The sequence below is a fragment of the Salvelinus fontinalis genome, chromosome 12 (genome assembly GCF_029448725.1).
Source record: "Salvelinus fontinalis isolate EN_2023a chromosome 12, ASM2944872v1, whole genome shotgun sequence".
In the NCBI taxonomy this organism is placed as follows: Eukaryota; Metazoa; Chordata; class Actinopteri; order Salmoniformes; family Salmonidae; genus Salvelinus; species Salvelinus fontinalis.
Genome location: NC_074676.1, coordinates 47,556,521 through 47,573,706, shown reverse-complemented (window position 1 = coordinate 47,573,706; position 17,186 = coordinate 47,556,521). Strand labels below are relative to the sequence as shown.

Sequence of the window (17,186 nt, the reverse complement as noted above, 5' to 3'; positions counted from 1 at the left end):
TGGGGTCAAGGTTAGGGTTAGGTTTAAGGTAAGTATAATGGCTCTATGAAATGCCACTGGCACAGGTTGAGAGCAGTTCTTGACGCATCCACATACAGCACAAATTATCAATGAACCCAACAGGTACAATCCCAAATCTGTAAACACGGGCACCCTCATAGATATCATCCTCAGCAACTTGCCCTCCAAATATACCTCTACTGTTTTCAACCAAGATCTCAGCGATCAGTGACTCATTGCTTGCATCCGTAATGGGTCTGCGGTCAAACAACCACCCCTCATCACTGTCAAACGCTCCCTAAAACACTTCAGTGAGCAGGCCTTTCTAATCGACCTGGCCCGGGTATCCTGGAAGGATATTGACCTCATTCCGTCAGTAGAGGATGCCTGGCCATTTTTTTAAAGTGCCTTCCTCACCATCTTAAATAAGCATGCCCCTTTCAAAAAATGTAGAACCAGGAAGAGATATAGCCCTTGGTTCTCTCCAGACCTGACTGCCCTTGACCAGCACAAAAGCATCCTGTGGCGTTCTGCATTAACATCGAATAGCCCTCGTGATATGCAACTTTTCAGCGAAGTTAGGAACCAATATACACAGGCAGTTAGGAAAGCTAAGGCTAGCTTTTTCAAGCAGAAATTTGCATCCTGTAGCACAAACTCAAAGTTCTGGGACACTGTAAAGTCCATGGAGAAAAAGACCACCTCCTCCCAGCTGCCCACTGCAATGAGGCTAGGAAACACTGTCACCACCGATAAATCCACTAAAATTGAGAATTTAAATAAGCATTTTTCTTCGGCTTGCCATGCCTTCCACCTGGCTACACCAACTGCCCTGCACTCCCCACAGCAACTAGCCCAAGCCTCCCCCATTTCTCCTTCACCCAAATCCAGATAGCTGATGTTCTGAAAGAGCTGCAAAATCTGGACCCCTACAAATCAGCCAGGCTAGACAATCTGGACCCTCTCTTTCTAAAATTATCTGCCGAAATTATTGCAACCTCTATTACTAGCCTGTTCAACCTCTCTTTCCTATCGTCTGAGGTTCCCAAAGATTGGAAAGCTGCCGCGGTCATCCACCTCTTCAAAGGGGGAGACACTCTAGAACCTAACTGCTACAGACCTATATCTATCCTACCCTGTCGTTCTAAGGTCTTCGAAAGCCAAGTTAACAAACAGATTACAGACCATTTAGAATCCAACCGTACATTCTTCGCTATGCAATCTGGTTTCAGTGCTGGTCATGGATGCACCTCAGCCACGCTCAAGGTCCTAAACGATATCATAACCGCCATCGATAAGAGACATTACTGTGCAGCCGTATTCATCCGAGAGAGTCTCGGGCCGACTCTCTTCTCTGTATACATCAATGATGTCGCTCTTGCTGCTGGTGATTCTTTGATCCACCTCTATGCAGACGACACCATTCTGTATACTTCCGGCCTTTCGTGGGACACTGTGTTAACTAACCTCCAGACGAGCTTCAATGCCATACAACTCTCCTTCCTTGGCGTCCAACTGCTCTTAAATGCAAGTAAAACTAAATGCATGCTCTTCAACCGATCACTGCCTGCACCTGCCCACCCGTCCAGCATCATTTCTCTGGACGGTTCTGACTTAGAATATGTGGACAACTACAAATACCTAGGTGTCTGGCTAGACTGTAAACTCTCCTTCCAGACTAACATTAAGCATCTCCAATCAAAAATGAATCTAGATTCGGCTTCCTATTTCACAAACAAAGCATCCTTCACTCATGCTGCCAAAAATACCCTCGTAAAACTGACCATCCTACCGATCCTCGACTTCGGCGATGTCATTTATAAAATAGCCTCCAACACCCTACTCAACAAATTGGATGCAGTCTATCACAGTGCCATCCGTTTTTTCACCAAAGCCCCATGTACTACCCACGACTGCGACCTGTATACTCTCGTTGGCTGGCCCTTGCTTCAAACTCGTCACCAAACCCACTGGCTCCAGGTCATCTACAAGTCTCTGCTAGGAAAAGCCCCGCCTTATCTCAGCTCACTGGTCACCATAGCAGCACCCACCCATAGCACGCGCTCCAGCAGGTATATCTCACTGGACACCCTCAAAGCCAATTCGTCCTTTGGCCGCCTTTCCTTCCAGTTCTCTGCTGCCAATGACTGGAACGAACTGCAAAAATCACTGAAGCTGGAGACTCATATCTCCTTCACTAGCTTTAAGCACCAGCTGTCAGAGCAGCTAACAGATCACTGCACCTGTACATAGCCCATCTGTAAACAGCCTATCCAACTACCTCATCCCCATACTGTATTTATTTATTTATTTATCTTGCTCCTTTGCACCCCAGAATCTCTACCTGCACATCCATCTTCTGCACATCCTACCATTGCAGTGTTTAATTGCTATTTTGTAATTACTTCACCACCATGGCCTATTTATTGCCTTACTTCCCTTATCTTACCTCATTTGCACTCACTGTATATAGACTTTTCTTTTTTCTACTGTATTATTGACTGTATGTTTGTTTATTCCATGTGTAACTGTGTTGTAGTATGTGTCGAACTGCTGTGCTTTATCTTGGCCAGGTCGCAGTTGTAAATGAGAACTTGTTCTCAACTAGCCTACCTGGTAAATAAAGGTGAAATAAAATAAAATAAAAAATTGGCTTTCCAGATCTAGATATTTGACTTGGTGATATCACCCTTTATTGTAGTTATAAAAGATAATTGTCATGCAACGTTAAGAAATGCATCTGTAAGTGTTAGAGTGTTTGAGTCTGATGGAAGGAACAGTATACAATCTCCTCTCACCTGTGCTGACACTTCCTAGTCAACTACATGTGACCCATAAACCCATGTGAGATTGCCCCTCTCATTTTCACTTTCAATTTTGCTGAAATGAAGAGACCATAAGTTTTCTTTTCTTGTAACATATTTGGGAGTGGCAAAGTCATAGATTTGGGATCAGAGCCAAATTGACAGCAGAAAATGTCAAACTAAAATATACTTAATTTTCACTTTCAATTTTACTCAAACCATAAGTGATCAGAAATATTTGTATTAATTTTGAAGTGTAATGCAGCATAGTTTTTGTCTATTCTTCTTGATGAGGAATTGAACAGTACAACTATCGCTAAAAATAAGTATAATGTAATTAATTCAGGAGAGAAACTGCACTGAACTCAAACACACACATTAATTTGGAGTGCAGCAGATATACAGTAACTAGTGAATGGTCTTTACATTTAGATGCCTTAAAATTCTATCTAAAAAGGAATATATTGGAATTTTCCCATCCCAATCTAACCAACCTACTACACATTTTCAAAGTGGAAGATTTCAAAAAAAGAATAATCCAAATTAAGAAAAAATAAAAAAGAACATGTTTTGATTGACTATATTTTCACACCCTAGAGTTAATTAATACTTGGTTAAAGCACCATTTGCAGCCATTAAAGATGTGAATCATTTTGAATAATATTCTACCATGTCAGTAAATTTTGTTGGAAATCTTTGATGGACAGCAACATTCAAACCTTGTCTCTGATTTTCAAGCAAATTTAATTCAGGACAGGGACTGGAGCGAACAGAAACACTCAACACATTCAGGTGTTTCTTTGGAATTAGATTTTGTGCAATTATTGTCCCGCTAAAGAAATACAATTCTATCCCAGGGTTAGGTTATTAGAAGACAAATGGGTTTTCCTCTATCTTTTTACCTGGGCTTTGCTCCTTTCATATTTCCTTTTATCCTGACAAACTTTCCAGTCCCTGCCGATGACAAGCATACCCATAACATGGTGCTGCCAACACAATACTTGAAAATATAGGGGGTTTCACTCTGTGTTCTGTTGTATTAGATTTGACACAAGACTGAAGTTTTTCAATTTAGACCATAAAGTGTATGTCTTTGCTGTGTTGTTTCGCAGTATTACTTAACAGCCTTAATGCAAACAGAATGAATGATTTTGAGTTTGTTTGTTTAGCACAGGCTCCCTTCTTTCACTTTGTCATACAGGCCAGCAATGTGGAGAGGATGCAATGTTGTTAATCGTCTCTATTTTCAAGTATTGTGGTGGTAACATCATGTTATAGATCATCATCACTTATGTTAGCAAAATACATTATGTTCCCAGGGCACATGAGTGGGGAAACTTGTTAAACCTGAAATACAGTAACATTGCTGACATTCCCCCATCCTGCCCTACCTTGAATGATGGGTTTATAAGGACTTGTCTCCCAGCCCAGATACCATTGCTGTTCATCTGCCTGTCTTCCAGACCAGCCCAGAGTACTGTACCACTGCTGTTCAAATGCCTGTCTATCTGTCCAGAATGAAGCTTATCCTGACTCTCTCTCTCATCTGCACTCTCTCCTGCTCAGGTAACACCTCTGACCTCCCAATGAGATGTGCATAACGGGTTTTTTGACTGCATCACTCCCACATGTCTGTGTTGATATTTCAACATAGCTAAATTGCTTTTACAGTACATTTCTCAATTTTCTTATTTAATGTGTTTGTATTTATATTTATTTTCTTGTTTTTCAGTTGAGATGCTGCAGTGTTTCAACTGCACTGGTAAAGAATGTGTAGACTCATTTATAGTCAACTGTTCAGCCCTTTTGGAAGGAACATGTCTCACTGCAACCATCAATGCAAAAGGTATGTTTAGAGTTTGTTGTCCACTTCACTATAATGCTTCAAGACGAATTAAATGATGCCGTTAGCTTCCTCAAGAAGGATGTTTTTAAACCCTCCTGTAAGATTACAGTGTACAATATGTATTGGTAATTGACTCATTGCTCTATGCTACTATTTCATTAGATTACATTCTAAATTGATCTCTCTTTCTCTGGTTCTGTAAATGATCTGTTACTGGTGCAGGTCTCATCAATTCAACCCAGGTAGTCAAGGTGTGTTCCCCAATCTAAAGCTACGGTGAAGCCACAGTGTTAGTGAACCTGGGCTTCTTACACATTGCCTCTAACCAGTTATTTTGCAACATCGATGGGTGCAACCAACAAACTCTACAGCCTGGTAAGATAACTGTGTCTTTTACCTAAATTAGGTTTGGGGTTTTTAAAGGTCAAATGCAGGTGTTTTCATCTCAATATCAAATAATTTCTGGGTAACAATTAAGTAACTTACTGTGATTGTTTTCAATTAAAATTGTCAAAAATAAACAAAAATCGCTTCACAAAACAGTCTGAAATTTCAAGCTGTCTTTTCAAACAGCTCTTACGCTGGAAGGGCATTATCTTCATTTTCACAATTGCACAGTATTATTCCAACCTCATAGTGCAGAAACATATAGAAAACACAGGGAAATCACGTTTTTGACTTTACTGGGCCTTTCAGCAATGTATTTCATGTCCTGATTTCAGTTGTTATAGTTTGAATAAATATACAGTGAGCTCCAAAAGTGTTGGAACAGTGACGCATGTTTTGCTGTTTTTGAAATGATACAATGACAATAAGGTTAAATGTGCAGATTGTTATCCTTACTTTGAGGGTATTTTCTTCCATATTGGGTGAAACATTTTGAAATGACAGCTTTTTGTATATAGTCCCCCCCATGTTAGGGGACCAAAAGTATTGGGAAAAAAGTTTCATATTTGGTCCCATATTCCTAGCACGAAATAATTAAATCAAGCTTGTGACTCTACAAACATGTTGAATGCATTTTCTGTTTGTTTTGATTGTGTTTCAGATTATTTTGTGCCCAATAGAAATGAATGGTAAATAATGTATTGTGTCATTTTGGAGTAACTTTTTATTTTAAATAAAAACAGAATATGTTTCTTAACACTAACACTATATAACACTAATATTATTATGGATGCCTCCATGATTACGGATAGTCCTGAAGGAATCGTGAATAATGATGAGTGAGAAAGATACAGATTCACAAATATCATCCAGAACAAAGAGAAAATGCACCCTACTGTATCTTGTAGTTTACCAATAAAATGGGCAGATGCTGAAGTAGACATACTTGGTATTCACATCTCAAAAAATATAAATGAACTGACCACAATTAATTTCAATAGAAAGTTAGCAAAAATAGATAAGATTCTGCAAGAGGTAAATACTTGTCTATTTATGGAAAAATCACATTGATTAACTCTTTGGCCCTATCACAGTTTACTTACTTAATAATGCCTACTCCAGATGACTCGTTTTTTAAAATCATATGAGAAAAAAAGATGTCATTTTATTTGGAATGCTAAGCCAGACAAAATTAAACGTGCCTATTTATATAATGAATATGAGTTTGGGGGGCTAAAATTATTAAATATTAAAGCTTTAAACAAGCCATACAAAGCTGGTTACAATGTCAGTTTTATCCTCCATTAAAGATAGAACAAATATTACTATGAATGTTATAGTTAAATTAAAATATACTGATTCATAAAAAAACATTCTTTATGGAATTTTATTTTTAAATGGTATTATATTTGTTAATGACATTATGAATAGAAACAGAGAAGTTATGTCACATATGCAGTTATTGAAAATATATGGGAATATCTGCTCAATCCAAATTTACAACCAACTGATTGCAGCACTACCACAAACATGGAGGAGGCAAGTGGAAAAGGGAGAAGGTAGGGAACTTGTTTGCCTGCCATATATTAAAGATACAAATTGGCTGAAAGGAACTGGCATAAATAGAAAAATATACCAGTTTCATCTGAGGACAAAAATGTTGACAGCTGCACCATACAGGTTGCAAAATAAATGGAAGGAGAGTTTCAATGTACCAATTCCATGGCATATGGTTTACAGAGTTTTTAAATTTAAATTATTATATAAAACTCGTGCCACCATCAGAATGCTATATATATGGGGCATACAACAATCTCAGCTCTGTAGATCTTGCTGCAAAGAGACAGAATCAATAGATCATTCATTCTGTTATTGCCCCTATGTAGCTTGTTTCTGGTCACAGGTTCAGGAATGGTTAAAAAAAATCACAACATGCAATTAAAATGAATCTTCCAAATAGCAGTGTTGGGTGATTTGGAAAGAAATAATATAATAATACTCATAGGAAAGGTTTTCATCTTTAGCTCACAATCTGTGGATAATATACGTTTAGAAAGGTTAAAAAATGTTGTAAAACATCACAGCACAATTAAAAAATATATGGCACATGGAAACCGAATGAGGGTGGTCTATGGTGATAAGTGGGATGGGCTGAGAGTGGCTGAGGGTTGGGATTAAAGAGCTGATGTTTGGTAATGTATTATTGTTAAGTAACTGCTTTATATTAAATACCATGTATGTAAAATGTGTTTGTAAAATGTATATGTAAAATGTATACGTAAAATGTATGTATATTTAGCAAAAAAAGATGTAAAAAAAACTACAATATTTGTCCTCTGAACGGGGGCGTTCATAAAAAAATTCAATAAAAAGAGCAAATGCATCCAACATGGGGGGATTGTGTGCAAAAAGTGCTGCAATTTCTAAACAATTCATGTGATACCACTGTACCTTTGGCTCTGTACCTCAGGAGACAGGTTAAATAAGGATTTTTAAGCCTTGAGGGGGATGCAACTCAATATTAGGAAGGTGTTCCCAATGTTTGGTATACTCAGTGTACACAATCCATGTCTAAACTGTCTCAAGGCTTAAAAATAATTATTTAACCTGTCTCCTCTCTTTCATCTACAATGACTGAAGTGGATTTAACTAGTGACATCAATAAGGGATCATAGCTTTCACCTGGATTCACCTGGTCAGTATATGTTTTGTATACTCACTCTATGTGGAATAAATACTGTACACAAATATCCATCTCTGTTCTCTTCCTACAGCCTCCAGTCTTCTGGCTAATGGAAGACAATGTCCCTCCTGCAGCAGCTTTAAGGATACGGTGTGTAACAGCACTGTGGCCTGCCTGGGTGTGGAAGACCAGTGCTTTAGCGGCAGTGGTGAGTTGTCTTGTGGTTATTTTCATGATACCAAACCTTATCACATTTGTTCATCTCTAAATAACCTTTTGCTGTTCATACAGAGCAGCTAATAATTGTTGAGCTTTTAGTTGTTTTACAACAGATCTAAATGTTGGGAAAACTATGTTTTTATCTATTACAGTAACACCTGGCATTATCAATTCTACTACGGTGAATCTCAAGGGCTGTACAACTTCCAACGTGTGCATTTCCATTAATCAACTGCTGCCCTCAGTGAATCAACTGCTGCCCTCAGTGAATCAACTGCTGCCCTCAGCGATTAGCATTAGTGACCTCGGAAATGTGTTCACCTGTGAGACAGCTCCTGTAACTGTAACCACAGCCCCTGTAACTGTAACCAAAGCCCCTGTTATTGTAACTACAGCCCCTGTAACAGCCACAGCCTGGTCCATCAGACTGAGCCTAGTCCTTCTGCTGCTGGGCCTCACCATCAGCAAACTTATCTGATATAAACAGAGATTAACATATCGGGACTCATCTGACAAGATAATGCATTGATTACAAAACAACAGAATGTACAATGATTTTCATGTATTGTGAAAGATATACTTGTTCTTCCTTTAAAAGTTGTGTTGTACTGCAGCACAGCTTGCAGGCTGCCGCAAAATTCTATGGCACGTTATTTAAGTGTCAGCCATTGTTGCCATTAATGGTAGTTAGTGCTAGTTTGCCCACCAGAGGGCATCTTTGAGAAGCTCAGTTATTGAAATGACATGGAGCTGTAGGCCTAAGAGTCAAAGGGATCCTTAAATAGAACAGACTATATGAGATTGATTTTTAGAAATGTAGCTTGTTTAAATTTGATTAATATTTTGGTGTTTCAATTCCAATCCATTTCTTACTGTAGCTGTTTTAGCGTAACTTACTTACTGGCATAAAGGCCTACTTAAATATACAGTACATCAATCAATGACTCATTATTTTGTGCATGTCATCACACAGCATACAAGTCATCCATGTATTTAAATACAGTCAAGCATTTTAGTTATAAAACTAAATAACAAAGGGAGCCTTGATTATTTTTACAATCACGGCTAAAGCGATTTCATTTAGGGTTTCAGTTAGGAAAATATGGCGCTGTAACACGTGACAGGTCTGGAGTAGGCCTAGGCTACTAATTGACTGTGAGTGAAGATCAAAATAATCCTTATATTTCCACATACAAATCTGATTGATTTATAAAGACCAGGCCCATGCTCTGTCGTTCAGTGATATTTATTCCCAAAGTAATTCGTTATGGATCCATCCAGATGAGGTTAGAAAACAGTTAATTTGGTGGACTATGCAAAAGAGATGGGAGAAGTGACATGCCTCGCAAACAGCAATTAATATTGTGCATTTAAAGTCCCTAAACTCTGTTAGAGTCCTGCTGATAGTTGAAATGAACATCTGCATTTTGAAAGAGTATTTTTATCATTATTTTATTAACGAAAGCATAAAGATGTTAATGAACAAATACTGGACAGTATATGCTATATATACATTTTGCGGTTGCATGAGGTTTGGAATTAGAAATGTAAAAACTTTAGAGTAATTTATACATTGCAAGTTACAGGGATTTTTCACACCTAGCCGAGCTATTAGACTATCCTTTTGTAAAGGTATGAAGAGTCTATTGTCCTGCTAATAGCCCATCATGGAAAAGTTGTTTGCAGAATTCACAGCCTGCTATGCTTGTGAAAAGCTAAATGCCTCCAGCTATCCATCACTATTGTAATTAAAAACACAGCATCTACATCTGTACAGTGGTACAAAAAATATTATTGAATTCGCCCCAAAAATTTAAACACACATCATTTTCAACTTTATACTAACAAGTGGTTGCCATGGTGAATAATCCAATAATAATTGGTATGACACGGCTCTCGGAACTCATTAAGAGGTGGCTTCTAAATGAAAATACTTGCAGATCAATAAAATGTCCCTGTAGATCTAATTAAATGTAGAGTATTGGAGGATTCTACATTAATATCTAAGGGGCATTTTTTATTAGGGCAAATCTGGTCTGTGATAGTATTGGAAATGTAAAACCTTACAGAGAATATATAAGAGGATTTTATATAATTACAATGCAGAGTTAATAATAATAATAATCGTTAGATAACAGATCGGCTCTCGGAACTCATTAAGAGGCGGCTTCTATCTTCAATATAATCATTCATTCAGACGGTTAAAGCCATAGGTTTTAGGCCTGCAGTAGGTTATAATAATCCCTGCCTTCCGAGAATGTTAAAAAGTCCAAAAGTTATGGGTGGAGTTTGAAAAGTATTAAAATAAACCAATGTTAGCCTTTACATGCTTTATTATCCAAATGTTTAAAGTGCATGTGGGCGACGGAGAGAAATAAAATGGTGCAGTTTGAGGCTATGAGGTGGAGAGTGATGCGGGCGCTAGAGATAAATGAAATGAGTACAAGAAAAATAAGGAAAAATAAAGCTTGCAACAAGCATCTGATTATTCATTATGAATAGGATTTATTTTGTTAACATTCTTCATTGTAACCACAATGTCACAAATAATTGAACACACACAAGCAGATTAACTTGGTCAAAACAGTCAAAACATTTCTATATTAAAGACTATCAGAAAGAGTGTTGGTACTTATTTTTTGGATCAAAAGCCATGAGTGAGTGAGTCACTCAGCTTTATGCTGACAAATCCTCGCTGGACTCTTTCTTTCTGTTTCCTCTTCACATCAGCAAAGAAGCACTCCGTGTTTCCGAAACTGACGTTATATAGAGGGGCTAACACTCTTTCACACTGTGGTAAATAAAGCCAGTTTGTTACTTAGAATTATATATTGCTGTCTTTCGAGGGAGATAAACCAAAAGCCCACCGTGCCTATTTTTTTAATATCGTCAGTCCACATGTCAAGTGTAATTCCCCCATTGTATTTACCCAAGTTCTCTTTTAACTCCAGGACCACCGACAATTTTTTGTTGTTGTTGCCTGATGAAGGACTCTTGTGCCAGAGAAGAGACACTCTCAGACTGAAAACACCTCCATTAATTTACAAAAAGATAGTCAATTTGTGTCAGTTTAGACTACAGATAGATCAGCGTTCTAACTCCCCCTTGTGATAGTGTGGTGCAATGACAGAATACCACCATCTACCACTATCGGTCGCGGCATAAGCTCAAAACATTTAAAGGAAGAACCACTGTAAGTAAAATTGTGTTATAAATATGGAATTTGCCAGATGATGCCCTGTTACATTATATAGGGATTTTGCTTGATGGATTTTTTTCTTATATATTACTCTGTATATATATCAAGTGTGATTGCTTGTAAGTTTAAAACAAATAATATTTTTCAAGGCCATTAAAGTTTCTATCACTCTACTGTCGTGACTTTACTTTCATTAATCTGATGAATGTTATTTATTTAATCCACTAAGTATGTTTAATTGTTACCCGATTAAATTAATCATGTAACAATTAACTCATTAGGATTTGGGGCACCACGGAAGAGGTTATTTAAAGAGTTACCATTTCCCAAATTAAACTTTATAAGGTCTTTACCTACAGTTAGAAATGTAACACTTTAGAGTACTTAAGCATCGAATTCATTGCAAGTTGAGGGATTTTCACAACATTAGCCAGGCTAAAAAAAAGTATATTGTCCTGTGTGACGACCCTTCCACTCTGTCTGCTGAATTCTTTCTCTTTGCGCTTGTTTTCCTCAATAGGATGTCGGTGGGCGGAGCTGGGAGGGTTGTCAGAGAAATGGGACAAACCTGGGCACGGGTGTGTCCCAGGATAAATGCACCTCTTCCGCATTAATTGGAGAGACTCTCTCCATGCAGACACTGATAGATTTTGGTTATGGCATTTTTGTGGCTGTTTTTGTTTGCGTTTGTTTGTGTTGGCACCTTTCAACACCCCTCATTATCACATTTATGCACGCAACCACTCACTTACGTTACTGACTACACACACCATTGTTAATTGTATTTAGTTTACTTTAGTTCAGGAATAACAAAATATATTTATCTCCACGTCATCTCCCTTTTTGTTATGGGCTTGGAGCCAGTTCGTGACAAGAGGGGGCTCATCTGGGATCTTAAGGTTGGTTCCTAGACATTTTGGCATATAGCACTTTGTTGCATTATGAAGGACTAATACTAGTGTTGTTGGGCTTACTAGTATGTGTGTTGTGTTTGGGAGAATGTGGAGTTAATGTTTGAGAACTCTGTAGGTGCTTTGTTTGCATATTTTGTTGCAACTTGTTTGAGTTGTAATGTGGTGCCCAGTATTGGTTGCCTTTGTTTGGTAAACTTGCCACTGTGGTGGATAGTTTGTTGTGTGCTGCGTTGGAGAGTATATTGGTTCGTTTCCAGGCCCCTGCCCAGGCTGGAGACTGTTGCTCTACTCGCTGTTGGGACATTGGACCGAGGAGGTGAGTACAATCGGCTGTGTACCTCAGTAGGAGATTTGGGTAGGGTAGTGACACTTGCTATAGCCTTTCTTTTTCCTGTTAGGCTTAGCGACGTGTTTCACTTTGGAATACGTTGGGCATGGTTATTTTGTTAGTTATTTTTGTGTGGTGTCTGTGGACTGAGCAGTTGTCTTGGGGGTACATCTGTGGCTTGGGGGAATCTGCCAGAGTGCTGGGTGGTTTATTTCCTTGCCAGCGGGCTACAGTGGTAATTACCCACCGCAAATCTGCACGAAGACTAGGGTTGAGGTACTGTAAGTTTTGGAGAAGCTCCATATATATCTCATCTCTCTCTTCTGTGGTGCCCAGTGTGATTGTCACTTCTCTTCTGGTCCGGTCTGGTGTGTTCAGCAGAGGGAAAGAGCTTGATTTTTTTTGTACTTCCGACTAATGTAGACGAGTTCATTTGCTTTCGGTGAAATGGGACACACCTGGGCTCGGGTGTGTCCCAGGATAAATGCACCTCTTCCCCATTCATTGGAGAGACTCTCTCCATGCAGACACACTGATAGATTTTGGTTGTGGCTGTTTTTGTTTGTTTGCGTTGGCAACTTTCAACACCCCTCATTATCACTTATGCACGCAACCACTCACTTACACTACTGACTACACACACACCATTGTTAATTGTATTTAGTTTACTTAATAAATATATTTTGTTATTCCTTATCTCCAAGTCGTCTCCCTTTTTGTTACGGGCTTCGAGACGGTTCGTGACACCTGCTAATAGGAAACATTTGCATGATGGGCTACACCTGTTACAGTACTACAGTACACTTGTGAAAAACAAGAGTTTGAAAACCTGTTTTCAAATGCCTCCAGTTGTCCATCACTACTCTAAATAAAAACACAGCATCTTGTTTATATTCTTTATTGCAACCACAATGTCACAAATCATTTGTATCTACCTTTCCAATTACTTTCAGAATTTGGGATTTACAAATGTGCGCTTCTCATTATTACTTACATTGTTTTAGTTTGAACGTGCAGACTTGTTTTCTTTAAATTATTGTTTTATGTAGGATGCTACATTTGACCAGTTGCAATTGTAAGTAGGCCTAATAAAAAAAATCCTACTTCTATTAGGCTGTTAAGCCTCATAGCTTATCAGCCAGTTAAGCTATTTTATATACGCTTGGAAAAACGAATACTTTTTCTCCTTTCCACTTGTTAAAGATTCCAATTGATAAAGTGTTTTTAGCCACCATCAGCCCCAACCCCAATTAATGCATTTGGGCACAGTCGATAGCGTGCTGGACTTGGGGCTAGAATGTTGAGGGTTTGAAACCTGCTCCCTGCTTGTTTCATTACATTATTATGCCGGTCTCAGAGCAAATAGCCTGGATTGTTACTCAAATCAAATCAACGTTTGTCATGTGCGCCAAATACAACAGGTGTAGACCGTATAGTGAAATACTTACAAGCGCTAACCAACAGTGCAATTCTAAAGTAAAAAGTCGGTATTAGGTGAACAATAGAGTAAAGAAAAAAAGTGAAAATAACAGCGAGGCTATATACAGTAGTGAGGCTATAACAGTAGCGAGGCTATATACAGGCACAGGTTAGTCGGGCTAATTGAGGTAATATGTACATGTAGGTATAGTTAATAAGTGACTGCATTGGTGATAAACAGAGTAGCAGCAGCAAAAGAGGGCTTGGCAGATAGTCCCATCTCGTTCCTCGCACACTCCCATTCTCCGCCTGAGTGGCTCGCTTGTGGGCGTGCTGGCAGGATATGGCAGCACCTTAGGTTGTGCGTCAAGAATTCAGCATAGCAAGTTTGTATGAAGGTCTGGTTATTAACAGGCAAATAGTAATATGCTCTAAACCGCTCTGGTGACAAATCAACTTTGCTGCCCTGTTTTCAATCATCCACATGGCTGGGAGAAGTATATGAATTACAAATCAGCCTTTACTTAAATAATGTTTAATTTAAAACTTCTTAGGGATCAAATCCGGTTGACGGGATCGATTTGACAACATCCGGTGAAATGGCAGAGCGCCAAATTCAAATTAAATTATTAGAAATATTTAACTTACATACAATCACAAGTGCAATACACCAAATTAAAGCTTTACTTCTTGTTAATCCAGCCACCGTGTCAGATTTCAAAAAGGCTTTACGGCGAAAGCAAACCATGTGTAACGATGTTCGTCCGAGGAAGGAGAGGACCAAGGTGCAGCGTGGTACGTGTTCATGATTTTTAATAACACTGAACACTAGAACAAAAAATAACAAAGCGGAACAAAACGAAACGAAACAGTCCTGTCTGGTACAGACACAGACAGAAAACAGCTACCTAAGTATGGTTCTCAATCAGAGACAACGATAGACAGCTGCCTCTGATTGAGAACCACACCCGGCCAAACACATAGAAATAGAAAACATAGAACAAACACATAGAATGCCAACCCCAACTCACGCCCTGACCAACCAAAATAGAGACATAAAAAGGATCTCTAAGGTCAGGGCGTGACACCATGCTATTATCTGAGGACAGCACCCCATCAAACAAACACAGACAATCATATTTCATCCAGCCAGGCGCGACACAAAACTCAGAAATAACAACATAATTCACGCCCTTACCTTTAAAGATCTTTTTGTTGGCACCTCAATATGTCCCATAAACATCACAAATGGTCCTTTTGTTCGATTAATTCCATCGTTATATATCCAAAATGTCAATTTATTTGGCGCGTTTGATCCAGAAAAACACAGGTTCCAACTCGTGCAACATGACTACAAAATATGTAATAAGTTACCTGTAATCTTTGTCCAAACATTTCAAACAACTTTCCTAATACAACTTTAGGTATTTTTTAACGTAAATAATCGATAAAATTTAAGACGGGATAAACTGCGTTCAATAGCGGATAAAAACAAAGTGGAGCGAGCTTTCAGGTCACGCGCCCCAACCACAACAGTACACTACACTTGACCCTCGTTCTGAACAGCCCTACTTCTTCATTGCTCAAAGGAAAAACATCAACCAATTTCTAAAGACTGTTGACATCTAGTGGAAGCGATGGGAACTGCAAGCAAGTGCCTTAGAAATCTAGATCCCCATAGAAATTCATTGAAAAGAGTGACCTCAAAAAAAAATCCTGGTTGGTTTGTCCTCGGGGTTTTGCCTGCCAAATAAGTTCTATTATACTCACAGACATCATTCAAACAGTTTTAGAAACTTCAGAGTGTTTTCTATCCAATTCTATCTAATAATATGCATATCCTAGCTTCTGGGCCTGAGTAGCAGGTAGTTTACTTTGGGCACACTTTTCATCCGGACGTGAAAATACCGCCCCCTAGCCTAGAGAGGTTAAGATAATGTCATTGATGTCCCAGGAGCAGGAGGGGTAAACACTGTTGAAGTGTATAATTGTAATACATACATACAGACACAGCATCATTCAAAGAATGGAGTTTGATACACCTGGTATTGGATATGACTGAAAAAATACTTGCTATATAGCGATTTTCATAAAATAACTTTATGACCAAAAAATATGCACAATATTTTGTCTCTACATTAACTAACATATCCTCTCAATTGTACATGTTTTGCTTGACTTGTTATGACATTATATTTACTTACATTTGCTTCCACCATAATGTTTTTGTCAGACATCTTTGCTGACAAAAGTCACCAGCAACATATGCATATACAAAACTTGGTATATTTGGAAAGACATCTGGGAGATAATGAGGAAATGATCAGTAGATAGGGGTTACATAGTTCAGAATACTCAATATCAAGCACACACAAAATAACCGTTTAGTTTTTTTATTTTGAAAGTCATCTTTCATTGACAAGCTAGAAGTAAATTATTTATGCATAGAGCTGGGAACACATCAGATGGCTTCCACAACATGTGAACAAAATCAGAAAAAATGGGATTGATAGACCTAACAACTAGAAATGGGCAGATGTTTTAGTAAGTGGTGTCAGGTGTGGTCACAGGACGTTTCCAAGTGTCCCAAAACACCTCCAAAGTGGCATAGGTCTGTAAAAGTAGATCATTCCAGTGCTATTATATATTTGCAATCCCTAAATGCTATTTATTCAGTATAAAAACACAATTTCTACCATATCAACCTCAAACATTGTGGTGGTGTTATGGGTTATCCAGGATACATTCAAATGTCCTTTCAACCTCTCCAACGAGTCAATGTGGTAATTGCACTGTTTTTGCAAACTGGATGTGCGTAAAATAGTTATTGTTCAATATTAAAACGACATTTATACAACACCAACCTCTCTCAAACATTGTGGTGGTGTCGGGGAACATACAGGGGATATCCAGGTGTTTTTTTCAACCTCTCCAAACGTTTAGCCTAGGCATATCCAATGTATTGGTCCCACATACAAATTAACTCTTTACAAAAACAGCATAAACTCAACAGATATACATTTTTTTTTAAATATATAAAAATGTCTTGTCAAACCAATGTGTCCTTCAATTAAAAAGGTGAAAAAATTGAAATAAGGTGAACTATTTACAAATGGCATTCCTGTTCGTTTTACGTCCCAGGTGTAGATGATTAGATTTCGCTTTCAGCGTAGCTTGCGCATGTCGTGATAGTCTTTGAAGCAATCCCTCTGCCAGGAAACAAAAAGCGAACTGGCATTTCGGACAGAAAATCAGGCATTTCATTATTGACTGCCTTATGCTGTGTGATGAGCATGGTTACTTCCCTGGTGTCCTTCCATTTCACAAAAAGCAGCTTGTTAGTCCAGATCCAACGTGCGGTCCCCCTCTCCACTGTCTTTGTCATGT

The 17,186-nt window shown here is 38.4% G+C and overlaps 1 protein-coding gene across 1 annotated transcript in view; it reads left to right on the top strand.

The window, feature by feature from the left end:
* LOC129866571 (urokinase plasminogen activator surface receptor-like) overlaps positions 1-8,603 on the top strand; it is a 31,780-nt gene extending 23,177 nt beyond the window's left edge. The window contains exons 2-4 of the mRNA XM_055939323.1: positions 4,922-5,025; positions 7,812-7,925; positions 8,092-8,603. Coding sequence (XP_055795298.1) covers positions 4,922-5,025; positions 7,812-7,925; positions 8,092-8,417 — 544 coding nt within the window. The 3' untranslated portion in view covers positions 8,418-8,603. The remainder of the gene's footprint in view (positions 1-4,921; positions 5,026-7,811; positions 7,926-8,091) is intronic.
* Positions 8,604-17,186: the final 8,583 nt, after the last annotated feature.